General features: G+C 43.6%; 2 protein-coding genes across 7 annotated transcripts in view; both read right to left on the reverse strand.

Annotated features, from left to right (window-relative positions):
• The window catches only part of LOC120369467 (prosaposin), a 45,395-nt gene extending 37,413 nt beyond the window's left edge, over positions 1-7,982 (reverse strand). For both annotated transcript variants that reach the window (XM_039482800.1, XM_039482799.1), the window contains exon 1: positions 7,890-7,982. In XM_039482800.1, coding sequence (XP_039338734.1) covers positions 7,890-7,950 — 61 coding nt within the window. In that variant the 5' untranslated portion in view covers positions 7,951-7,982. The remainder of the gene's footprint in view (positions 1-7,889) is intronic.
• A 1,923-nt stretch (positions 7,983-9,905) lies between these two features.
• LOC120409285 (prosaposin-like) overlaps positions 9,906-25,972 on the reverse strand; it is a 35,185-nt gene continuing 19,118 nt past the window's right edge. For 4 of the 5 annotated variants that reach the window (XM_039547067.1, XM_039547066.1, XM_039547070.1 and 1 more), the window contains exons 7-15: positions 25,695-25,751; positions 24,341-24,349; positions 21,224-21,340; positions 19,564-19,665; positions 19,076-19,259; positions 18,685-18,848; positions 14,786-14,866; positions 13,952-14,059; positions 9,906-13,227 (exon numbers count right to left, since the gene is read on the reverse strand). In XM_039547067.1, the coding sequence (XP_039403001.1) occupies positions 13,192-13,227; positions 13,952-14,059; positions 14,786-14,866; positions 18,685-18,848; positions 19,076-19,259; positions 19,564-19,665; positions 21,224-21,340; positions 24,341-24,349; positions 25,695-25,751 (858 nt within the window). In that variant the 3' untranslated portion in view covers positions 9,906-13,191. The remainder of the gene's footprint in view (positions 13,228-13,951; positions 14,060-14,785; positions 14,867-18,684; positions 18,849-19,075; positions 19,260-19,563; positions 19,666-21,223; positions 21,341-24,340; positions 24,350-25,694; positions 25,752-25,972) is intronic. The other variant, XM_039547068.1, reaches the window with a different exon arrangement.

Below are 25,972 nucleotides of genomic sequence, written 5' to 3' on the forward strand. Positions count from 1 at the left end.
GTCATTAGGCTGATTCTTAAAGTATATGAACTTGCGATACAGAATACACACACACACACAAAATACAACCTCATATGGACCCTAAAGCGAGGTTGATCAGAGTAGCTGCTGAACTAAAAGCCCCTTGTCCCTTACAATAGATGGGGTCAAGTCTTGCATCGATCAGATATCTAGTAGCCAGAGGTGGAGATGAAAGATTGAATCTGGTCTGGGTATAAGGACAGCACCATTGCTGAAATGCCAGTATCCTCACCTTCCAGCAGATGGAGGAGGTAGTGGAGATGGGATTCTCACCAGGGCATTACTAGTGGGGTCTTTCCCTCATCTTTTATCTTGGCCTCAGTGGGGTTACCTCTCAGTTGTGTAGGTGTCATACCCTTTTTGAAGCCTTGGCTTTGAATTTCGTGCTGTACACCCACTCTCTCAATGAAGCAATTGTTCATGTTGCTACATTACAGGCCAGGATGTATTGCATCTTACATGTAGGGAAGCTATACAAATCTCATTCTAAAATGGATGCCTTTGTTCTAGTTTCAAAGCCTTGTCCTGGCAACAAGCTATCACATACTAGCCTATGGCAAGGCCGTAGAAATTCAGGGGCATTTCCCTGATGAGTAACCTGCCCCTCAACCCAATTCCAGCTGCTGGGAAGGACGAAGGTGCTGGGATTTCTGCCACGTAGGGTGGATAAAAATCTATGATTTAAAAAACAAAATTGGATTTTTTATTTAAATGGGTATTTATTTAAATTAAACAAACTTTTTAAAAATAAAAATATTTAAAATTAAATTCGAAATGACAACCTACGTTAAAGCCTAAATTTATTACAATCTGTTAAAATCCCCTAAATGCAAAAACTAATACTGAGAAGAACATGTTTGGCACCAAGTTTTAAAGCAAGTCAGACCACTGAACTGGTGGAAGTCACTGGCTAAGCACCTGGAATCAGAGTTTGTTGAAGTGCTAACCAAGCTTTGGACAGCAATAGCCTCTTCTGTAGGTGCAGAGAGAATAATTCCTTCATTTCATTGTATTCAGCTAGTTCAGTTCAGTGACTACTTAACTCAATGGTAAGATGCCAATTGGGAGCTGAAAAAAAGCAGCAAAGCTTGTTTTCCTCTTCCAGTCTAGGAATAAAAACTAGGTAAAGGATGAGATCTGCTCGTTCTAAAATCTTGAAGGACAGTGACCAGAAATAATCAGTTCAATTCACTAACCCTACAGATAATATTCCTTTTGTCTAGTAAATAAGTTAATTTTAAATGCTGAACCTGTTTTGGTGAACTATGTGATAAACATGTTTCAGAGTGGTAGCCGAGTTTGTTTTTGCTGATACAGACTATGAGGAGTCCTTGTGGCACCTTAGAGACTAACAAATTTATTTGGGCATAAGCTAGCCCAGGAAAGCTTATGCCCAAATAAATTTGTTAGTCTCTAAGGTGCCACAAGGACTCGTTTTTATTTGATAAACTTTTTTCTTATGTATCCGGCACATTTAAGATAGTTTTAATAAATTAAAATGCTGGTTTTGTGCATTTTAACTGAATTTGAATTTCTACTCAAATAGAGCTTGACTGAAATCACAAGTAAAAATTAATAATCTAGTACATAAGTATATCATTCGCCATTTTCTCACATAATGAAGAGAAAACTAAAACTATATAATTGCTTAAGTAAATGCTTATAGGTATGGTGTATCCTTGTGGTTAGCAAAAAGCAGCACCACATTTTGTGTAAAGATTATATTTAGTTGCAAATCAACAATGAGAATCAACCTCTCTTTAGGAAAATAATGAGAAAGTATGAATGCAAAACAATTAGAACTGCTGACTTTACTCAAGGATTCCTGCCGGGGCGGCTCCAGACACCAGCACGCCAAGCGCGTGCTTGGGGTGGCAAGCCACTGGGGGCACGCCACAAGGGCGGCAGGCAGGCTGCCTTCGGCGGCGTGCCTGCGGAGGGTCTGCTGAAGCCGCGGGACCAGCAGACCCTCCGCAGACAAGCCGTCGAAGGCAGCCTGCCTGCCGTGCTTGGGGCAGCAAAATGCCTAGAGCATCCCCTGTTTCCTGCTTGCTGATTTAAATTGCTTTGATTCAAATTAATCCAACCTCCTGCCTGGGTGATGATCCTGACACTCGCTAAAGAGCTAACATCTTGCATAACAGCCTCTTGTTGGTGAGTGACGCATTTGATTTCCTTGCTCTTCCAAGCTGCGAGAAAGGAGGACTGATCGCTCTCTCTCGCACACCCTTTACTCTTATTTCCTTACCTAGAGCCCCTGACAGTTCACAGGTCTCTGCTACTCTGCCCCTTCTGGCTGTGAAAAGGGAATCTCCAGTGCTCTATCCCCCCACTCACCTCTATTTGTTGGGACTTCCTCCCCTATGACTAGGTCCCGCACCGGCCGCAGAAAAGTAGCTGCGTAACTGAGGCTACACTAAGTGCGCCAAGTCCACTGCTTATAACACTACTCATAACGCTCTCCCTGTTCCCTTGTGCTCCCTGTTTATCATATCCACCTGTTGTCTCTCCATGTAACTTTATTACACACAAAGAAGAGATACTGCTCTTAGGGTCAGGAACCATTTTTTCCATTATTTAGGTGCATAGCACCTAGCACAAGGAGGCCCTGCCACTTAGCAGCCCCAGTATAAATAATGCTGAAGTTACCATTGGGAAGGTTCTCTTTGCAGCCATAAAGCCTACATCATTTAAAAAAAAAATGTAAGAGTCAGTTCCGCAGTTCAGAGCCTGCACTCACCAGGTAAAGTTCCCACTCAGGAATGGATTTTACAAGCCTTGTCTATAGATTTGTTATAAAGCCAATAGTCTGTAGTCAAAGAGAGGAAGTAGCAAGTACTAACTAGGCCATTGGTCCAAACTCTTCTGGAGTCATTCCTTTCCCATGCCCCCACTCAGAATCATTTGGGTTGCCAGGAACACCAAACGTATCATTGCGTTCCTCTCTCTGATAGGAATCCACTGTTCCTATCCTAGCCAGGCCTAATACATGGTGCCTAGCATAAGTCTAACTTTCCTCTAATAGTGGAGATTCCAGTCTCCACTGGCAGTTTGTTCCTTTGCCTAATTGTCCTCACATTTCCCCCTGGTATTTAACACTACATGCCAAGGAGGATTTAGGAAGACAGCTGACCCTCTTAGTTATTCCCAGATTTCTGGGCACTGACTTTCAGATTTGCCAATCATCCATAGCTGCCATTCACTTCCAGTAGAGTTGTAGGTACTCAGTAATTATGAAAGTCAGGCCCATGGCATCTCCTTGCTTGTTGAGGTAGGAAATCACTGTAGCATTATCCAACAAAGCCTTAACCATTCTGTCTCTTCAATGGAGCAAAGCACCATGAACAACCTGGTAATTTATTTTATCCTAGGGTGACCAGATGTCCAGATTTTATAGGGTCAGTCCTGCTATTCAGGGTTTTGTCTTATATAGGTGCCTATTACCCCCCCTCCCCCCATCCCCATCCTGATTTTTCACCCTTGCTCTCTGGTCACCCTATTTTAGCCAGTGGAAACTGTAGTTAATAGGAACTGGGTGTGTGCTATTACTGATTTAATCATGTGATTGGTGAGCAAACCAAGCCTCCTCACCTTAGTTAAAATAAATTGAGCACACCCCTACTCTGATATTACTGTGCATTTAAGTGGGACGCCTTAAGCAGCACCCTGCCTCCTTGGTATTAGCCAACATGGACAAATTGGTCTGACACCAACAACAGAGCACAGCCCAGTTTGTCAGGCTACATGATCCATCGGCTACATTATTGGGGAGAATATGCTCGGCCACCAGGAATCTGTATTGCCCCCCAACACATGGCCTGCCCACCAATCCGTGGGTTCATTGGTACTTTTTTTCCTCCCCTTCCCCCACACCTAGGACACTTAGGCCTAGTCTGCACTTGAAAGACTTACCCTGTAACAAATAGTTTTACTGGTGTAATTTTTTTTTTAAACCAAAAATAGTTATATCTGTACAAGTCCTAATGACATCTTCATACTGTGTCCACACGCTAGTGTAGCTTATTCTCATATGGGAACAGCTACACTGGTATTAGAATCTTTATGTTGGCCAGGGGCATCGGAATGGGATTGGGGGGGGAGGGAAGGGGAGAGGGAGGATGGCCATAACATTTTACCAGCAGTAAGGGTGAGTGACAGGAGGTGGGGGCGGAGAGCGGGGTCTTGGAGTAGAGGAGAGAGGCAGCGCGATGTGAGAGCAGGGCCACAGTTCAGGTGCCATTGACACCCCCACTTTAAGCGAGCTTCCAGCCACTCCTGATGCAGGCATAACTGCATCCACATTAGTAGTTAAAGCAGTTTTGCTTTCCAGAGTTGCTTAGACAAGCCCTTAGTGTTTGGTAGCCAAAGCAGTTTTACAATCCTGCATCAGTCCTAAGGGATCCAAAATAAAGCATTTCAGAGGGATGACAAAAGGCAAAGCTATTTTCATCAGTGCAGACAGGGCAAAATTCAGCTCCCTGAATAAGACAGGAGCTCAGAGCAGCATTCAGACATGACTAAGGCTGTGTCCACAGCAGGATAGGAATGCCAGTAGTCTATACCAGCAAAGTGTCCCTACCGTGGGCATAGCTAGACCAGCAAAGCTATGCTTTGCACTGGTCTAGTAAAACCTCAGCTCACGAGCAGAACAAGCTACATTGGGAAAGGCGCAGTTTTGCTAGGATAGCTGCATCTACACTAGGGACTTCTGCCAACACAGCTATGACGGTTGGGGATCACACCTCTTCATACCCCTGACCCACATACCTATGCTGGCAGAAGTCTGTAGTGTAGACCTGACCTGAGTATATGCTTCCTCCACTCACCATGGGTGCCTGGAACAACACACTGCAGTTACATCAACCCATACAATTATGCTTTGAGAACAGTTTTGATTAAGGAGGTCTCAACACTACTCTTTTGATCTTCCGTGTTTGGTATTGTATTTGACTAAATAATACTAGGTTCCTCGAGGCAAGGACGCGTCTATTCAGCCTGCAAAAGCATTGTGGGCATGTATGATGCAATCTTGTGTAGGTGGTGGTGTGGTTTATGCAGTTCAGAATCTTCAGCCTTAGAGACTCAAGGAGCTCAATATATTTAGCTTCTCAAAGAGATATTCCAGGGGTGGCTTAATTACAGTCTATACATAACTAGATGGGGAACAAATATTGGATACCAGATAACATGATCTAATGGCTGGCAGTTGAAGCTAGACCCAATAAGGTGTAAATTTTTGGCAGTGAGGGTAATTAATCATTGGAACAACTTACCACAGGTTGTGGTGGATTCTCCATCACAGGCAATGTTTAAATCAAGCTTGAATTAAAAAGATCTGCTCTAGGAATTATTTGGGGGAGGGAGGAAAAGTCCTATGGCCTGTGTTTGACAAGTCAGACTAGATGATCACAGTGGCTCCTTCTGGCCTTAGAATCTATGAATATGGATAATCAGATCACATCCCACAGATGGCTCTATATAAACTCCCTCCACAGACACCCATCCCAAATCAATCGGTGCACACAGAGCCATGCTTCCTGTTATCCCAACTATAGGTTGTAAAAATGATCCCCAGATGGGGGTGATGTTGGGAGGCAGAGATGTGATGTTTAGGTTCTCTCACCTAATAGCTCAGTGGTTTGAGCATTGACCTGCTAAACTCAGGGTTGTGAGTTCAGTCCTTGAAGGGACCACTTAGGGATCTGGGGCAAAATCAGTACTTGGTCCTGCTAGTGAAGGCAGGGGGCTGGACTCAATGACCTTTCAAGGTCCCTTCTAGTTCTAGGAGATAGGATCTCTCCATGAATTTAATTTAAAATTTTTTAACAAGTGTAAGCCTGAATCCCCACTACAAGAGCTGGGGGAGAGGGAGCAGCTGATCAGGCTCTCAGACCTCAAGCTACAGAGAACTTAAGGTTTATCTATATTACCTTAAGTGGCTGATCAGTGCAAATCCCTACAGTACTGAATAAACCTGTGAGCTCAGAGATTTCTTTGGGTTACAGACCTGATGCTTAGGATCTGACACCAGGTACCCAAACATAAGATATACCCAATGCCTTGTTTGACCTGCCACTACCCCATAGTATGGCATTTACCCAGTATACAGAGGTGGGATCTCAAGACCACAGATAAATCCCCAAGGAGTTCTAGGGGGATCAAACACCTCCCCCTTTCCTTAGTTCCATGTCTGGCATCTACACTCCACCAAGTGCCTAGCTTCCCAATCTTCTTTATGTAGGCACTCAGAAAGAGCTGTAAATGCCAGTAACCTAATCTACCTATGCATTTGTAAAGGTGCCAGCTAAGGCTTGTCCACACACACACACACACACGAGCAAGACTGAATTCACCCCTTAAGCACAATAGCTTTTGTGCAACAGCTTCCTGTGCAAACTTATGGGACTGTACACATGGGCAACCAAAAAAATTAATCCAAATTAACTAAAAGGAGTGATTTTAAAGTGGTTTAGTTAAACTGCATTAAACACCTTTGTAGGTCCTCTCATTCAGAATTAGAATGGCCTTAATTTGGTTTAGCTTAACTCACATCCTGACTCAGAGTATCCTGCTTAGTTGTGTGTTGCAAGGCGGCAGGGTGTGTATCACCTCACTGGCCAGACTAGCACAGGAGGCTGAAAAGCACTCTAGCTCTGGCGCTTGGCTTTGCAGGCACTGACACGCTAGCTGCTAACAAACTTTCCTGAATTTCCCTACTAGCTGCTTCTGACTCAGCTTTTGATATTTTTATTCCCTGTTCCTCAGACCAGGGGAGGTGCTATTGGCACTTGTCCTGCTCTAAAGGTCAGTGTTTTGGCAGATTGCCTGATATCTGGGGTGCGCTGTTTGGGGGTGGCAATCTGACAGGCAGGACCAAGGAAGTTGGAGGTGGGCTGGGAAAGGATTTTCATTTCCATTTTAAACCAGTATTTCTGCCTACACAGAGTAAGGCAGATTGCCAGCTTTGGGACTGGATGCGATATTCCCTTGGGGAATTTGGTGTTTCTTTGCCTCTCCCTAATGTTGCAACAGGGATCACATGTTCAGATCAGACCAGCATATCTCACAATCAGTTTCCTAGTATTACAAGGAGTATGGTGGATTTGGGGTTCTCTCATAGTCCAAATCTATTTACTGGTAAGTTACAGCTTTAATTTTCAGTGCATAACTTTACTAGCAAATATTCAAAGCCACAGTTATGAGATTTTTCTATAGCCAGTGAAGTTCTGGAGATGCCACATGAGATAGTAACCTTAATAAGAACTCACCCAAACACCCGCTGAAGTTTGTCAGCATAACCAGCATTAGCCTATATGCAAGTATTCATAACCTTATCAGGAGAAAAGGTTCAGAGCTGATGGTTCATTTTTTTTTCCTTTTATTTTTTAAAATAAAAATTAGGAAGCAGACCCTTCATGGATCAATGCAAAGACAGCTCTGAATGATGTTCTACCCACTCACAGAATCAATCAGAAGTGACATCTCCTAACATTCCTACATACACACCATCTCTGCAGGAATGAGACACAAATCGAGCACCAATCTAGACCACAGGGAAAGTCTGCTCTGAACTCAGGTGCCACTGTCCCTGCTCTGCTGCACTGGGAACAAACCAAGTACATCCTTCCCGTAGAATGCAGAGCAAATGTGCTGTGCTCACTTCCTAGCTGGGCCAGGGTTAACCCACAAATAGAAGCTATAGAATACTGCACATCCTCAGTATCTCAGCGCATGATATGGGGGGCTGGGGAAGGGGCCAGAAAGCAAATATTCATCTTTCTTCCAAGAGCTGACAATAGCAGATACAAAAAGAGGGGAGGTTTTTTTGGTGCTCTCTTTTGAGGAGAGAAAAAACAGCCTGACCTTACCTTGGTAGGAAGCCAAGTAGAGAGCGATTAGCAGCACCCAGCCCTTCCACATGCCGTCCATGCTGTTTCTGGGTTAAAAATCCTTCAGTGGCTGGAAACAGAGCTAAAGCTTCTCCAGGGCTTTACCCTCTGCTGTGCCTCTCCAACACTGAGCAACCCCGAGACAGGCAGCAAGGAGTGAGCTGACACCCACAAGATCATCACCACACCCATTCCCCTGCATATCATTGTAATAATTACCAAAATTATGCTGAGGAAGAAGGAGCGAGAACTGAGCACGTCCCCAGGAGAGCTGAAGAAAAACCTGATGCTGCTCAGCACAATGGCCTGTTCCCTGCAGGTGGAAGGAGACTGTCCTACTCCTGTCATGGTTCCTGCAATCAGTAGGGGTGTGGAGGAGCGGTGGCTAAAACCAACTGGATATTTCATACTGAACACAGCAGCACACAAGCCTCCCCCGCCTCATCCCATATTGATAGGTCACTCTCCATATTAATTTTTGTTGCTGGGTGTAGAGCAAGCAGATTCTTAGTGGTGAAATGTTATGCTTAGAGGCAGCCAACGTGCTACTTCCCAGATGACTAGCCATTTCCCCCTCCCTCCCCCACCCGGCAGCGCCTATGAAAACCCAGTTCAAATGTTTGAGACTAAGAGCATCCCTCTGACCAGGACACATCCAGGTAAGAGACAGCAAGGGTGGAGGACAGAAAGGGGAGTCATTTGAAATGATTTATAGACTGATATTGCCTTGTCTCCAGCAGACTCCCCACTCCACCCCCAGAGGACAGCACTGGCATTGTACCACCTTAATGTTGCTTTGGGGTCCTGTGGCACAACGTGCACTAGCCAAGAGAGGGGACCCATGTTGGCAACAATGGTTGAGCCTGCTAATCTACAGGCATCTCCTGCTCAGTATGGAAGACCTGACTGGCCCATGTGACAGTGGACTCCTGCCAGCCAATCGCAGCGTCTGGAATCCTGGTACTGGAGCACAGAGGAAAGGACAGCATATATGGACTCCTCACTACTTTTATCCCTGGAGAAGAGTCTTCCATCCTATTGTGAATGGATACAATAGGTTCATAGTTTGAGATCTCAAGAACATGATTTATTCCATAAACCCTTTCAATTCAGCTATGAGCTTTGAATGCCTCCCACCCAAGATTTGGGCTCAGTTTCTGTCCTTCCTCACCCTACCTCAGTGCCCTATGTCTCTCTTAAGCTGAATTAAGACCGTGACTAGATAGTGGGCACTTGTACTGGTGCACATCACTTGCTGTGCCAGGTCTCCTCTTAGAAAATACTTCCATCACTGGGAGATGGGAGATGTGAGAACAGCTATCGAGGTCACAACAGGAAGCACCATACCCCCAGGTCTCGGTTTGCTCACTAGAATGGTAGATATGCTTGGAATAGTTAACTTACCTATGGTCATGTGACCTTTCTTTATATTGCCACATGGCACTCTAGAAGGGAAGGTGTGGGATTTGCATAGCTCTCAATTCTTTGTTGTCCAAGTTTATGCTGCTTAGTTAAAGAACCAGGCTCAGTGGGTTTAAAGGTCAAAGGTGTTAGTTAAGTAATTACTTGAAACAAAGTCCAGCCACACTGAATTCCTCCACTCACAATGCATAAATCCCCATTCCATCGGCCTTGTGTTCCAGATAAAGTCACAAGAAAACTTTGATCTCTAAACTATGACACCACTCAAATAGGTCAATGTGTATCCTTCTTCCAACAAGGATGGAAACCCCATCAAAAAGTGACAATGCTGTTCTATGTTCCAACAGTTTTGGTGAGAAGCTATGGCATGTACTCCTCTTCATGCAAAGGGAGCTCTAGCAAGACATCTAATCCTTAGAGGCATATGGCAAGATCTAATCTCGAAATTCAGGCCCTCCTGGGAACTTCCAGCAGAGGAACGTCGCACACAATGTTAGGATCATCAACAGACGAAAGCCAGTAAAAGATTTCAGGAACTACTATACCATAGAAAAGCAAAAAAGCACAAAGATGTCAGGTTTTCAGGAAGTCTTTATTGTTAATTAAAGAAGCTTTAGTGCAAAAATCAAGACAATGTTCTACAGAAAGCAACTGCATGTTTTTCTCCTCCAGTCTAGAGTAAGACAATGCTATCATTTTCCAGGAGAAACAAAAACTAGAGGTTCTTAACACCAGAACTGAAACACTACACAGAAGAGTTCCCAATTCACCTTGCGCCAAGTGTGACTATGTTAATCATTTGCTTCCCAAAAAAAAGCAAGACAATTAAAATCTTGTCACCTGTAGAAAACTAGTGTGTTACCCCCAGCCACAATAAAAAGGATGCCATGTAATTTAAAAGATGCAAGGTTGCAGTATCACACCTCCTATAATTCTAGGGCAGAGATGCTACTGTTAAGGAGAGCCCACTGTTTCCTGAAAACATCCCCCCCCCCCGCCAATTCTGGGCAGAGAAACCCCAGATGAGACAGTAGCCACTGCACAAAACTACAATCATGGAGAAAAACTGCAAATGCTTAGTATTTTTACAGCTTTTTTTGATAAACAAGAGCTTTCGGAGTTCTATACAGATCCAAACAAAAATACATAAGTCACTGATCTCAGTCAACTAGGATGTACAACTAGAGAAAGTAAAGCTGCAGGAAAGCTGCAACTGAGTGGTTTTAAGTTAATTCAAATCATTAGTTTATGTTCCTGATGTGTGCTGCTAGAACTGTCCCCCACTCCACACTCCCAACCCCAAAAGAATGCCCTGACAGAGAAGCAGACTCTCACTAGCAGCTCTCTGAATAAGCTGAAATTGGAATTTTCAAAGTTCTAGTTATGCCTGCTTTGAGAGTTGTGTGCTCAGCTGTACATCTTCTCTTCTCCAGAAACATTTAACATTTATTTTAGGTGCCTCTTTTTTGACAAATTCTGTTCAGAATTATGCACTCAAATCTGGTAATTAGTTGTGTGGTCCAAAGCCAAACGTTTGGGGAGACAGTCAATGTCCATATACGTGGGATTTTTCCAATGGTTTAATGGCAGTTGTCTATTCTCTAGAAAAACAAAAGGCTGAGGTGTTCTGTGCCTGTTTGTTCCTCACTGCATGCTAAGGGAATGTATGCTGTTGGATTTGTTGTGTGCTCTAAAGAAATGAATATGAAAAAATGCTCATGAAACGTTACAAATAAAGGAATGCATTACCACATTTTGCTAGGGTTTAATGTACCCTGACTTTCTTGAAATGTCTTTCCTATTATTCTAATGCTCAGGCTATAGAAAGGGCCCCATTTCTTTGGTGTGCAAAGAACCACTGCTCTAATATGATACTATTACATTATCCAGGCTCTGTGTTGCATGAATCCAGGCAGGGATGTGGTCTGCTGCGTAGGCTCAGCATTAACACAAGTTTTTTTCCCCTCACAGGCTAACAGAGCTGCCAGAAATAGATCTATAGTACAAATGTCTCCTATTATTTTCAGTGCATCTTCTGCAGGCAGAGCACTTTTGTATATTAATGGGTGTCCTGCAGGGCTTCTCCTGGTGCACTGGTGATGCTGACAGATTGAGGGGTGGATGAAAGTGAGTGGCAGCTCTGGGCAAAGCCAGGGAGCCTGGTGGCTGTTCTGGAGTCCTGGACCACTGAAAAACATACCATCTTAACACCAGCTGTCTGGGTGAACCTCAAAACAAAAGGATCAGTGCCCTTTTGAAATAAAACCTTACCACTCTGTTTCCAACCTTTAGATTAATCACTGCCCTCTTTTCTCATCCCTCTTTCATATACTCCCTTTAGCAAAATGTGCTAGATCCACTGATTTAGCTTACTGGGACCATTTTGTACATAGATATGGGCGCTACAAGGCTGGTGAAAAGAAGCAACAACAACAAAGTAGCAGTTTAGAGTCTTTCAATTGGGAGTGGGATGACCTATGCCTTAAATGTTTGCCTATTGCCTGTGGCATGGGACACTCTGGACTGACCTCTAGAATGAGGTCCAGAGGAAATGGCCAGGATGCTCCAAGCTCATGCAGGTTGGTTCTTTCACCCACACAGGGTCCAGCACTTCACCATAAGGCAGCTTGGAAGATATACAAAGGAGGCAGACATGTACGCACTCCCGAGTAGTCCAGCAAGTTCCCCTCTTGACAGTGATGGCACCACAATGCCCCAGATCATTACCATTTCCAGACTTCATGAGGTGAGCAGACACCTCTGGCTGCGCAGCAGATGAGGAGAGCTTAAGACACCAAGGCCCTCATCATGGACCCAGGGAAACAAACATGAGCATTGCTCATCCGCAGGGCATGTGTGTGTGGAAACCTAAGCTCAATCCCCTCCTCTCTCTCTTCCCTCACACATTTTTAGCTAGAGCTCACTTTCATAGCACACAGCTTTGCTTTTGTTTTCTCACATTAACCCTCACTTCCTCCCCCAACAGATCATAAGATATATTTGAAATTCCCCACAGGCAGTCTCTGAAGCACTGGCCAGGTCCAAGGAGAACCCACTGCCCAGGCATGCTCTGGGATTTCTGAACTTTCACTGCATAAAGCCTTTTATGTGGCCCATCCCACTCCCACAACTTGTTTGGATCAGGCCCTAAGTCTACAGAAATCAATGATCTGTTTACACGGGATCACATCTTTAAACTTTGGCCATGAGCTCAATACAAACGCTGCTCCACCCCACACAAAGACCTTACACACACTTATTACTGAATATTTTCTAGGTGCATATTCTTCACATAACTATAAAGCTTTGAAGATTCCAGCCCAAGGGATTTGTGGACTTATTTACCCTAACAGTGTAATCTTCAGAGGGAACAAGGAAATTTACAATTAGTGTATAATTTAATATTCTTGCCAGATGTTTATGCAGAGCACTCGAGAGCATATGGAGGTCTTCCCAACCAGTGACTAAAAAAAACCACAATTAAAATTTAGTCACTATCCTGATCCTTTTTAGAACTGACACAAGGTTTTGTCTTCATTTTACTTTAACTGTACGCCACTCCTCCCAGACCTGTAAATACTCCACCCTACTGGCCAAAATCCACAGTGTAATGCATATTCTTTTAGCATATAATCAACTAAACTGTATGATCAGAAATAGCCTCTGTTAAGTCAACATTGCAGATCAGAACCTTCCACAGCACTACTATAAAAGAATGACAATAAAGGAACTTCAGGGTTGGGAAGTTAAGAAGGCAAGGAAAGGAGGGAAATTCGGTTCTCCCACCAAGCTTACCCCACAATTTAAAAAACAAAAACAAAAACCCTGCGCAGACATTTTCAGAATTAAAAGATTTCTTCTAGTTCCACACGTGACGTTTGCAGTGCTCGACAGCCTAGGAGAGAGAGAGAAAGGAGTAGTAGTAGAAGTGCAGAAGACAGCTTGCTAGCTTTAAATGAAACCACCCCCACCGTGAATTTGCATGAACAGCTTGGGGCCTCTCCACAACACCCAGGACTCCAGGGGCAAAGACTGTTTTGTATTGAATCAAATTCATTGTGGGGGGCTTCACAAGGAAAGACTGGGGGTACAGGAACTCAAACATTAGAGGCCTCTAAGTTAGATTTCAGCTGCTGATTCTTCAGTCATTCTCATCAGGGCCCAGAGATTGCACCCGCCAAAGGAAACATCCCCTACCAATGAACAGCAATACATCCTGCCTGTTTTTGTTGCCAGTTGAATCTGTCCATTAAAGAGTCATGTTAAATCCTCCTTGGCTTTATACATGGCTTTAGCCATGGCTAAATACATGGCTCGTTTTGTACCATATGAAGGGTTCGGGGTGGGAAATGAAGGTGATAAGACACATTTCTGCTGTAATTCAACAACAGGTAAGAAAGAGCCTATAATTAAACCCAGGACACCCTGGTCTAATGGGACCCACTTGTTTACTTTCTGAAACTGGAATTTAGGATTTGAAGGATGTGTTACAGAAACCAGAACATTGTATTTGTAGGGATTCTAACAAAAGCGGTTGCATTTCTCTTCAACTTTCTGCATATTAATTTTCCAGCACCCCCTTAGAGTGGATATTGAATAGGAAATCCCTAATGACTTACATTGCACTGAGCTGCAGTCTCCATGTTCTTACACCAGTAGCCTGGGCCCCACACACATTCTTCTGACCCTAAGAGATGCTGTTTAGTCGACACACAGACTCCTAGTTTCTGTGTAGCGAAAGAGGGGAGAGAAAGGTGAGTTGTGTCTTTCCATTTACATTCAGCGATCTCACTTCCTCTCCCATGATTCAGTCCCTCCTGTACAGCTATGACTGTTGCCAACAGGGGCTGGAACACTTAGCCAAAGCAGAGGCAGTGCTAGGAGCTTCCACACCCGCAGTGCCAGACTGCTACTGACAATTCAGTCTGTAGCTGAATGAACAGACTTCTGCGATGACACCAGGTCTCAGACAGACAATTTCAGCTTCTATGCTGTTTTCTGGTCTTGACTTAATACACAAGTTCCTACCAGAAGCAGACCACCTCATATAAGTGAGTCTGAGTTATTCACTAAAGGTAGAATTCTCGTACTTAAGATTTTGGAAACATAGATCTGATCATTTCACTTATGCAAGCGGGAGATACTGAAACCCCCTGCTCTCCTTCATCCTTGCCAAAGACCAGAAGACTACAGTCTTGCAAGGCCCAATGCACCCTGCTGATGGTATACTTATTAGGTGTATTACAGCGGACCCTGTGCATGCTAGGCATTGAGGGGGGAGAGAGAGAGAGAGAGAGAGAGAGAGAGAGAGAGAGTGTGTGTGTGTGTGTGTGTGTGTGTGTAAGTAAGTAAAATAAATATATATATTACACACACACACACGAAGGTCCAGCCCAGTCCCTGCCTTGGAGAGCTTCTACACAGAAATTTTGTTAGCTGCATGCACTACTTACACTGCACACAAAAGTTGGGTCCATCATCTCTGTCAAGAGCGTCACAAGCAGGGGCTCATATTGGTCCACAAACTGAACACACTGTAACAAGACATAGGTGGTTGAGACATTTTGTATTAATTTACATGGAATATGTGAGCTAAAGGTGTTAAGACCCTGTCACCGTAACATTCAATTGTGTTAAACAAGATTTGGGTTTGATATAGAGAGACTTTAGCTCAGTGGTTCTCAAACTTTTGTACTGGTGACCCCTTTCACATAGCAAGCCTCTGAGTGCGACCACCCCTTATCAATTAAAAGCACTTTTAATATATTTAAACACCATTATAAATGCTGGAGGCAAAGCAGGGTTTGCGGTGGAGGCTGACAGCTCAGGACCACCCCCCATGTAAGAACCTCAACGCTGAGGGGTCCCAACCCCCAGATTGAGAACCCCTGCTTTAGCCTGTTTAGTACCATGGGAAATAACTTTTCTTTTTAAGTTACAGAAAAGAAGGAAAAATGGTTAAAGCATTTGAAATGCAAAAGTATTAAGTAAGGCTTTTATTGTAACAACATTGCTGGTTGTTCCTTTTCCCTTCAGCTGGAGAGTTTATAGAAGGAAGTCTCCCCTTGTTCGACTGTTATTTAGACAGTACTAAATGGTGATAACTGTCCTTTTGAGGAAAGGGGAAGAATTTAGTCAAGATTGGCTGGAGCGGTTGTTGCTGAAGTCCAATCCACTTCCTTTAAGACGAAGCAAGACAAAGGCCTAAAGCCAGACTTGTCTGACAGAAGGAAAAAGGAGAGAGAGGAAACAGAATAAACAAGGCAGGGAAGGAAAAGGATACATAGGGACAGTGGGAAGAGACAAAGGTTATGTCTACTTTACAAAGGTAAGTTGACCTATTTAGGTCGATTTACAGCCACCGCATTAATTACTGCAGTGGCCGATGTACACTCTACCCTCCATAGGTCAGTGGCATGCATCCTCACCAGGAGTGCTTCCACCGACCTAAGGGGAGCAGCGTGGGAGCCTAGTCTCAGCTCCGCTGCCAGCTCCCTACTGGGAGCTTGGCTGCCCCTCCAGAGCCACAAAATTAACAAGCCAACCAATGTTCCCCACTAGAAGCAGGATCCAGCAACCCCAGGACTCCTCACTGGGAGCAGAGGGTCACTGGACTCTAGCTGCCCAGCTTTCTTGCCAGTTTCACCACTCACCATGAAATTGACAAGAATGACAACCAACAGCCAGTGTAGGGAACATGGTGTCTACACAGACACTGCATTGCCCTAACTATACAGACATAAGCCCTACGCCTGACATTGAGGTTGTTTTATGATGTTGGCATAGCAGGGCAGTTACATTGGCATTTCAGCATGTACACTGCCACTATTTCGTCAATGAAAGCTGCCTTTTGTCGACAAAAAAAGTGTAGTCGAGACAAAGCCAAAAAGTTTCACATCCCAGGTGGTGTTCATGATTCAGCCAAAGTTGGGGGAGGCAGCAATGTGATCTGGTCCCTCACTTAGACCTGGTCAGGTCACCTCTCGGGATTGGAATAACAAATGCTGGGAGTCCAGGAGATGGTGGGGGAGACAACCAGGATGGTGAGGCTTGCACCTGTAGCCAACTTTTCTCCCCAAAACTTTTTGTTTAAGGACCCAAATGCAGAGTGATATGCAGACTAGCCCATCCTTTGGTTATTCTGTCCACCAATCAGGCCTTATTTTCGACACACCAATGTTGGTGTATTGATTTCTGCTTGATTTTTGTTTATTAATTCAGATTTTAACAGAGTCCTTATGTTATATTAACAGGCCTTTTTTGGGGGTCTAATTTAAAGTCTTCCCTCTCCTCCCCCCAACCTTTTTTTTTTTAAACTAACATTTGTTGTCTTAGGTTGTGATATGTGAAGGGATTTATTGAAAAAAGTTTACAAGACAACCTTCCCCTCCTCCAAACAGTGTTCACTGTGGCAATACGTTTTACCATCATAGCCTGTATGTTATTTGGAAGGAGCACCAAAATCGAACCTGCCACTGAAGCTAAATTTCAGAGCAGTAGCTTAGAATACAATCACAAGCATGAAAGAACTGAGAAGGGTGGAGGAGAGGCAGAGTACACGCAAAAGTATTCCAAGGACAATCACAGCACTATGGAGAGAAAAGTCTGCTCAACTTTTTTAAAGCAAATTTTAGTGCAATTGATGAGATTATGCCAGTATCTGAAATGGAAACTCAACAGGTTGAACACAGGCAGCAGCAGGGCAAGCTCCACTGCGCCAATACCCCTCAGCCTTCTACTGGAGATACCATCTTTAAAGGTGAGAAGATGATGATCAATCTCCATGACCATTAAGTCTAGGATTTCTGCTAGAAAATTCTCCTAGAATTCCAACAAGATTGTCAATTGTGACATGGGCTGATTATCAGCTCACTTTACAGGAGTCACTGGACAGCCAACAACTTATAACGGCTTTTAGTCACAGGTTACCAGTCCAAATCCATTTAAGGGTCTATGTGAAAGACTTCATCCCATTAGCACTCTTCAGCCATCCAATCAAGGTTTACCAGGATATCTTAAGCTGTGTACTATCACATGTTGCCTTTTGCTAACTCACGAGCCAGTATACTACTGACAACTTTATTAATCCCCTAAACTATACCAAAAGGCTGAGGCAGTCTAACAGGTGATCTGTTCCAACCCCTCCACCTCAGAGAAGGGGCATCAAACCACAGTCATTACAAGTTTCCCAAGAAAGCTAACAGAGAAACAATACAGCAACTTGCGCCTCAATATAAAAGGTGTTTTTTTAAACTGCACCCAGTTCAGGATGGGACAGCAGACAACCCCCCAGCTCCTTTACCCTCCAGAGAAGGGACAAAGTCCTTCACTGTAACCATTATACTTACTGGAATTGACTGATCATCAATAATTGCTTTAGCATGACATTGGGCAGTATTTTCATACAAGTCAACATGTGAATTCTGCCTTTCTACTGTTTTGCTGGGCTAGTTGGTTTTATACGTTTATCCAATTTGTACTGCTCTCTTTTCTGATTATAAGGCAGGCTGCCACATATCCAGAGGCAGGTGCTGCCATCTGATCGGCCAGAGATCAAGCTTCCGCCTCACTCATACAGTTTACTATGAACAAAAAACTTATATCCTTTGATATCAAGCATCGGAGAAATCCCAACAGGGTTCTAGGGCCGCCCAGAGAATTCAGAGGGCCTGGGGTCTTCGGCGGTGGGTCCCAGGGTGGAAGGACCCTCCCCGGCACCGAAGACCCAGAGCGGAAGAAGCTCTGGGGGCCCAGGCCTGCGAGAGTTTTCCAGGGCCCCCAAAAAGACTCATGGGGGCCCCTGCGGGGCCCGGGGCAAATTGCCCCACTTGCCCCCCCTCTGGGCGGCCCTACAGGGATCAGGCTGCCAATTTGGGGCAATTTAGAACCAAACACACACTCCAGAGTCTCAGTTGTACTGTGGCTAGTTTCAAAGCAGTCAGTGGCCCATAAGCCCTTCCATAATATTTCAAATATCACCTGCCACAGATGGAGGCAGTGAGCCATCTCAAGCACAGAAGAAGTCACTGTGAAGACTTGGACATTAATATCCAGGCACAGTGCACAAGAATTTGGTCCCAGCTGGGTTTTAGAAAGGATAATCTACTGAAGGGAAAAGGATCAGGGTAGAGAAAAAGCACTTCGATAGGTGACAGGGAAGCCCTCAGATCCTCTAGCCTCATAATGGCTAAGTCAGGGGTCCCCAACGGGGTGCCCGTGGCGGCATCTAAATGCGCCCGTGTCCTGGCCGGCGGTCCTTCGTCTGATGCCCACCAGACGAAAAAGGTTGGGGACCACTGGGCTAAGTTATCACTTTTATGTCTATTTACCCTCCCCACATAAGGTACTTTACCTCCTCGCTGATAGATTTTGGTAGGAAGTGACAGACTTTTTCAAGTGCAGCCTCAATTTCAGCTCCTGTAGCATTCTTCTCCAGTTGCTTCTCTAAGTAATGTACAACCATCTTGCACACGTCACAGAAGTCACCAGCCTGCAACGGCTCCGAAGCAATTCTCACTAAACAAAAATAGACAGACTGACCATTAGCATTTTTTGTTAGAGTGATTATATTGAAAACCTCTTATCTTGCAGCTGGTCCAGTTCTTAGACTAAAGAGTAGCCAAGAGGCTACCAATTAAGGTCCAGGTAAATAGTATAGTAAAAGATCGTATTCCCCTGTAGGGACTACGATCACACATTAAACAAGTGTGTTTTATACTCCAAGCTGGTTACTCAGTGCTTACCTTCAGGAGAAGGCTTGCGGCTTGTGCAGCATTTCAGCATGATGCATACATTTTCGGGACTAGTTGCCTCCAACAACATGTCAATGACAGCTTTGCCATAGGTTTCCACAAAGTCCTTACACTGGTCTTTGATACTTTGAGGGAACACAGAGCAGAGCTTCTCCATTGCAAACACTATTTCCTCCTGGAATATGAGAGTAGGAGATATGGTGAGAAGGAAGAACCCATGGAATCAATCCCAGTAGTACCCATTTATGCCCTTGAGCCCACTTAGGAGGGGGACAGATCTCACTGTTCCAGGAGCATGAGAAACCCAGAGAGTACTATTAGGGCAATATAAGTTACCACATACCAGCTCTCCCTCCACCCCTATAACAGCAGTGGTACATGCTCCAAGCAAGGAGCTGCATCATTCCAGCAAGTATTTAGTACAAGTTCTATTTCAAAATATCACAGTATAAGAATCGTCCTTTGCACCAACTCCACACCTCGGTCCTGTTGTTCTCCAGCAGGTTGGTCACCTCTTTCACCATTGTCTCACATATATCGCAGACAGAGAAGGTTTCCGCTTGCACCAGGTTTTTCTGCATCTGAGCATAAGGCAATATAGATGATTATGGCATTAATATTTTAAAGTTAAAATGATCCAGAAAAGACTATCACCAACCACATGTGAAATTTGTTCAGGTGCAGCATGACAGCTTGTTTCCTTTATTAGACTTTCGTGAGCTGACAAAGTAAATTGCTACAAATGGAAACACACACTAATTGACACTGATAAATTGCTGGAAAGTGAGTTGCATATGATGGAGCCAGTATGGACAAAGAGCCACGGGTGAACTGAAATTTAAAGTCTATTTGTAAGTTCCAAAAGGGTCTTCAAAAGAAAGGAATGGCCCTTGGAAAGGTCACTTCTTGTCTGGTTTAATACTGGATGAAAAGTTTATGTGAAGCGGACTGAAACCTGCAAAGGCAGGGGAATGTGTCTATCTAGGCCAGGGGTTCTCAAACATCATTGCACCGTGACCCACTTCTGATAACAAAACTTATTACACAACCCCAGGGGGGTGGGGGGACAGAAGCCTGAGCCTGTCCAAGACCCGCTGCCCTTGAGGGGGAGGAGGGCTGACAAAGCCTCAGCCTCACTGCTCAAAGGGGGCAGGGGGGGGAGGGAGGAGGGGAGGGCAGGCGGCACACTAAAGCTGAAGCCCAAGCACGGGGGCTGTAACCTGAGCCCTGCCACCCAGGGCTGAGGACCTCAGGCTTCAGCCCCAGGCAGCAAGTCTAAGCCAGTTCAGGTGACCCCATTAAAATAGGGTCCCGACCCACCCTGGGGTCCTGACCCACAGTTTGAGAACCACTGATCCAGGTGATTTTTCCCCATTCCAATTACTTTGTTTCTATTATCTGCATTGATTTTTAAAAAGCTACAGAGCTCACTGGGATCTTCAGGACCAAATCAATTTGAGCTACAAGCATCCTCCAGTCTCCTGTACCAGAGAGAATACTGTCAAAGACATTCTTTTCAAAGTCCCCATTTCCAGTGCATTGTAACTATCTGAAGAGAAAAAAAAAGACTTCTCTTTTGGGCTGAAGTTTCTTATCCTTCCCCTCAGACAAAAGGTGTCAGGGAACTGATTTTCAGAAAGCTTGAACAAAATATAAATTGAGCTGATTGAGTTACATATGAATACTGCCCTTTTTAAAAGGCAAAAACATCGGAAGCATCTAACATCAAACGTAGGCTAAACTTCAATTTTATCAAAGGTTTAGTCCTAGTGCTTCTAATAATGCTTGAAAAAATGTTGTTCAAAATTCAAGCTATACGCAACTGAAAGACGTCCTGGCCATAGTCTAGTACCGTACTACAACTCATAATTGACTAAAAGGTTAAAATGGTACCTCATAGCTTTGCTCTGCACCTGCCCCAAAATGCAACTCTCCAAAAGGAAGCAGCTTCGTAAACTAAAACCCCTACCAGTGATGGTCAATAGTTTAATATGCTAGGAGACGTGTTATTCTGTGCACTGAAATGGAAGTCTGAAAGTCTGCACACATCTATATAGCTTTGCTTCATCATCTGGCTCAAGTAGCCTTTGTCCTTTCACCAAAAAAAAACAGCGGGTGGTGTTGAAAGCCCCATCTTACCTCCTCCACAGGTTCCATCTTCACTTCATGCATCACTTTTGCGGGCACTAGAGTCAGGAGGGGCACAGATTTCAGGGAAGGACAGAATCCAACCATGGCACAGATATCCTTTGGTTGCTGGAGAGAGAGGGATCCGCACACATCAGCTAAAGACAGAATTTAAGAGATTCTACACAGATTCTATTTAACCTCACAGACTCCATAAAAGGGGGAAAAGATAGCCCAGAATTGAAAAAGCAGTAATACAACTAGGAGCTCTAAAAGTGCAAGAAGATTGTTCTCAAATTCAACTATTGTGGAAGGAAACAAAAGTTTTGGCCATTACTGTTATAGGCAAGACAAACTGACCAGGTTTAGTCATTTTTAATCTGAAACTAGTGGGGATTTAGGGCTAGTTCTTAGGTATTTGCAAATGACCAACCCCTTAAAAGACATGCATCTTCTTCAGTAGCCAATGGGATGACAGTAGAGAGGATATTCTGCTATTTCCCCTTTAAACTTATGAAGGTTTGAGTGAAGAACACATTTTATCTGGACTCTATGGAGATTGTGCAAGATGCAAGAAATGCTGGGAAGTTCAAGACTGACTGACGTCCACAAAATCAACTATTTTCTGTAAAAGCATCTGTTACTTTCATCAGATGCCATGTTATGTGATTAAATTCTGTAAATAAAGTGTTGGCATGAAGCGATGCTTCCAACAAGATCACTTTTATGCAGTTATAATATACTATCCCTACAGTAGCAGGGAACGTAGCCTATATTTCTCTAAATTTTTCAAGAAATGCAAAAAACAAAACAAAAAAGCTAGGCAGAAACCAGTTATTTGTACACAAGGCTTTGGGTTTTATAGTATAAATCTTGCAGATACTCAAGTTACTAATCAAATCATACAGAGGAAGGAGCAAATCAAATAGAAGCAAAAGCTCTCGATCATCAGCAAACATGGCTCTGCAAATGTAGGTTTCTTGTATTGAGCCCTGCCTTGTGGTACAGGAGCCATTCTGCTACAGTTCTTTGCAACAGTGCGACTATTTCAGCTCAGCAATCCCAATGATGGTGAATGGATTATAGCTATCTGCTCCAATCTTGCTGCGGTATGGGGTAGCAAAGGTATTCAAATGGGCACACCAATTTAAATTTAAAGAGAAGTCACTCCCCTACTACTATTATAGTGGACACTTACTATTGCTATAACAAAGATTAGAGGAAAAAAGTTATTTCTTCTGTTTGTTCTTGTGCATTGTACAACTCTTACCAACATCCCATTTGTGTTGATTCTTCACAAAGCAACAAAGCACTAAAGGACAGCATTTTTCTTTAGACTGACTAAATTTCAGAGTGATGGTGCTCCCTTAAGAACTTGCACCTACATGACAGTAACCAAGTGACTGAACACAGTTTAGCTGATTCTGTGACATTTGTGTTCAGACCACCACGGGGGGAAGTCAGCAAGACTGGAGCTACTGTATCTGTAGTTCTACCCACTACAAGCAATGCACTATAAATAGACACCAGAATTGGAGAGTTTGCTATGTAAAAGGGACTGCATTCTCTCCCACCCACCCCCTTCATGGACATTTCCCACATACCTGGAATCCAGAAAGAAGAGTTTGTGAAAGATTTGGGGAGGAAGCAGTGAGATGAGAGGGGAAGAAGGATGGACGGGCCTCTCAGGCTGATGTCCCATAATGAACTGGGCTGAAATTCTTAAAGACTAATTTATTCTCTGAACTAAGACACTTCCTGCCCCACTCTTCTCCCAAGGTAGGTTCACTATGGTTTGCTCCATCCTGTGTATGGTTAATACAGGATTAGGGAAAGGTCAGGAGGAAGTGCTATCTAAACATTAGTAGAATCCAGGACCCTACGACCTGCAGTGCTAGAACACTCATAGCCGTAAGTGCACTTTATGATGCCATAAAAGTGTGTTAGAAACAGTTCCAGAATATTTTCCCCCTTCAGAAGGGGAAGTTTTTAGAAGCTGATTTCCTGTTTGACACGCACAGATGTAACTAGAAGTCCTGAGTCCTTTGAAACTGGTGGCACTACTAATAAAAAAAAACAAACTAATGCCATACATGTGAAACAGGGAACAATTGTTCAAATAGGACCCCTCATGCCAACACAATGAAAACAGACAGCACTTTCAACAGCATAGGGTACAAAGCTAGAGGATTGTGTTTCCAAATAGGTTTTTGGCAAACTCTCGTCAGCACCAGAGGCTAGCAGAAAAAGCAGTCTAGATTAGATGTGGTCAGACTCAGACTGCCCTCTTCCCCCCACTACATGGACAGTCAGACTATCAAATAGTAATAGAAAGGGAGATCAAGTGTTTTTCCATCTCCATCCTCTAACAAGTCCAACAACTTCAGACAATGGAGGTTTACTGCTTCAATGCCACATTTTTATTTATCATGCCCCTCGTCCGTAAGACTTCCATGCACAGATAGAAGCAATACCTCAGACATAAAGCACCGCTTCAGACTACATAGATTCAGGTCAGCCAGGCACTGCCTTTAGTTGAGTTCCCTGGTTCATGCACTATAATAAGCGTTTCAAGGTATTAATGCTACAGCAGCACCACATACATGCAACATGTTCTCATTGAAACATGACAGACACAAGGTCTCCCCCAGGACTTTCCTAAGTAGGAAACTAAGAAGCACTGGAAGAGTGGAAATTTGAAGGCCCCCTGTATCTTCTTCCCAATTCACATACTGTGGCTGTCTACAACTATTGCCCTGATGTATAAAGGTTATCCTAGAAGAAAACCAGTCACAGCACTGACTTCATCTTAGAGCTCAAGGACTCAAGAGTGAAACCGGAAACGGATTAGAGGCAGCGTCAAGATTTTCCTACATCTTCACCTCTACCCCAGGAAAAGCAATCCGCTCCACTGGTGGTTCCACCGTTAGGTTGAAATCTGAATGAAGAGCTGATGTCAGGAGCAGGAACCATGACCTAGTCTCTCCCCTCTCTCTTTTTCACTCCACCCCCAAACATCCCTTGTATCTGTCAAAGCTGAGGGCAGCCACACCACATACATAACTAATTAGCAAGGGGTGAACTACAGCTGAAAAGCAAGGGACCACCACAGGCAAGTTACTCACATACCTGGTCCTGCTGTTGATAGAGGAGATTGGAGACAGAAAGAAAAAATAAGAAATGAAAGACATAACAGTTTGATTAAAGGAAAAAACCTCAAGCAGTTGAGCTGTGTATATGGTTTTTACAAAAAAATCTTGCTAGTGCCCCAACCTCTATGCATGAGGTAGGCAGTGCAAGGATGACCCTTCATTTAGTTAATTGCTCACCCCAGAATAGCTCGTAGCACATTTTTCAAGCTATCACGTTGATAAGGCACCCTGGGAAAGATTACATCCAGACAAAAATGTGAACACTGCTCAGAGCAAACCAGAAAGTTAAATGTGTTCATGTTCCAGTTTTGAAGTACTGTCAAGATGCAATAGTTACAATTGAAAATTTGAAGCCAACTTTATGAAGAAAATTAAAATGTTCATTCCAATTAAAGTGTGAGCTTAACTCCTGAAAGTCATTTCTAACTGACAAACTCTGAAACAAGAGGCCCACAATATACTGTCAAGTTCAAGCCTTTGAGACATGCTGAACACAATTTAAGTAAGGTTATTTAAAGCAAGATCACATGTCTATTGCTTAGAACAAGTGTTCAAGTCAGTCATGGGCTCTATTCAGAGATCTACCTTGCCAGTGAATGTGTCACTTTGGACACATCCCAGTATCTCAGTTCCTCTATTTTTAAAAACAGAGATAATAGTGCTAACCAGTCTTTGTAAAGTGCTTTGCAATCCCTGGACGAAAAAGTGCTCTGTAAGCGGTTGCAAAAAAATTTATGCATTTTTGTACACGATGCCCGTATCAATGGAATAACAAATTTATTCTCCACTGCATACACCCCAACCTCAGATGCATTAGAACTTCAGCTATCTGAAATACCACTCTTCTGACAATGCTTACTACCGTGGGGATGACACACATCCATTCCATCAACTAGATTTTGTTATCAAGTCAGGTCCCTGGGATGGACCAGCTCTGGTATCTGTAAGAAGCATTTTTGGCATAGAGGTGAAAAAAGTAGCCAGGTTCGAGAGAGTATACACAATGGAAGATTTAAAAGCCATTTATTACATGCACTCCGAGGTCTGCAAGAACAAAGATGTCTATGTATCTTTAGAATGGCTGTGACAGATACATAGGGGAAACAGCTTAAGAATTAATTCAGACTTTAGTCGCCAAGTATACTAATATGACTTGATTAAGGATCTCAAGACCTCAGCTATGAAGTTTACACACCTCAAAATGAATCTGGAGGAATCCTGATGACTTTTAGAAGGCTTAGGGTATGACCATTCTCCAGAATAAGTTAAGAGGAAGCTATACAAAACAGAGAAGTTATACCAAGAGGAGATCTGAGGTCATATGATCTTACCATGTGCATCATCATTTGAATAGCCAAGTCTGAATACTGGGAGATGTAGTCCTTGCACTGTGGGAGAGAAATACAGGTCAGTAAACAAAACCATTTTACCCATACATGCAACTGTTAATGCCACATTATGGTGAAATTACATACATCTTGGAAAATTCACAGCAATGTTTCCCACAATAATTAATTTGTCCCCAGCATATATGTGCTATGAGGTTATCTTTGTGTACTTACAGTTTCTTGAATGTGACACTTTTGGACACAGTCAAAAAAAGTTTTGA

Source organism: Mauremys reevesii, linkage group 7 (genome assembly GCF_016161935.1).
Source record: "Mauremys reevesii isolate NIE-2019 linkage group 7, ASM1616193v1, whole genome shotgun sequence".
Classification (NCBI taxonomy): domain Eukaryota; kingdom Metazoa; phylum Chordata; order Testudines; family Geoemydidae; genus Mauremys; species Mauremys reevesii.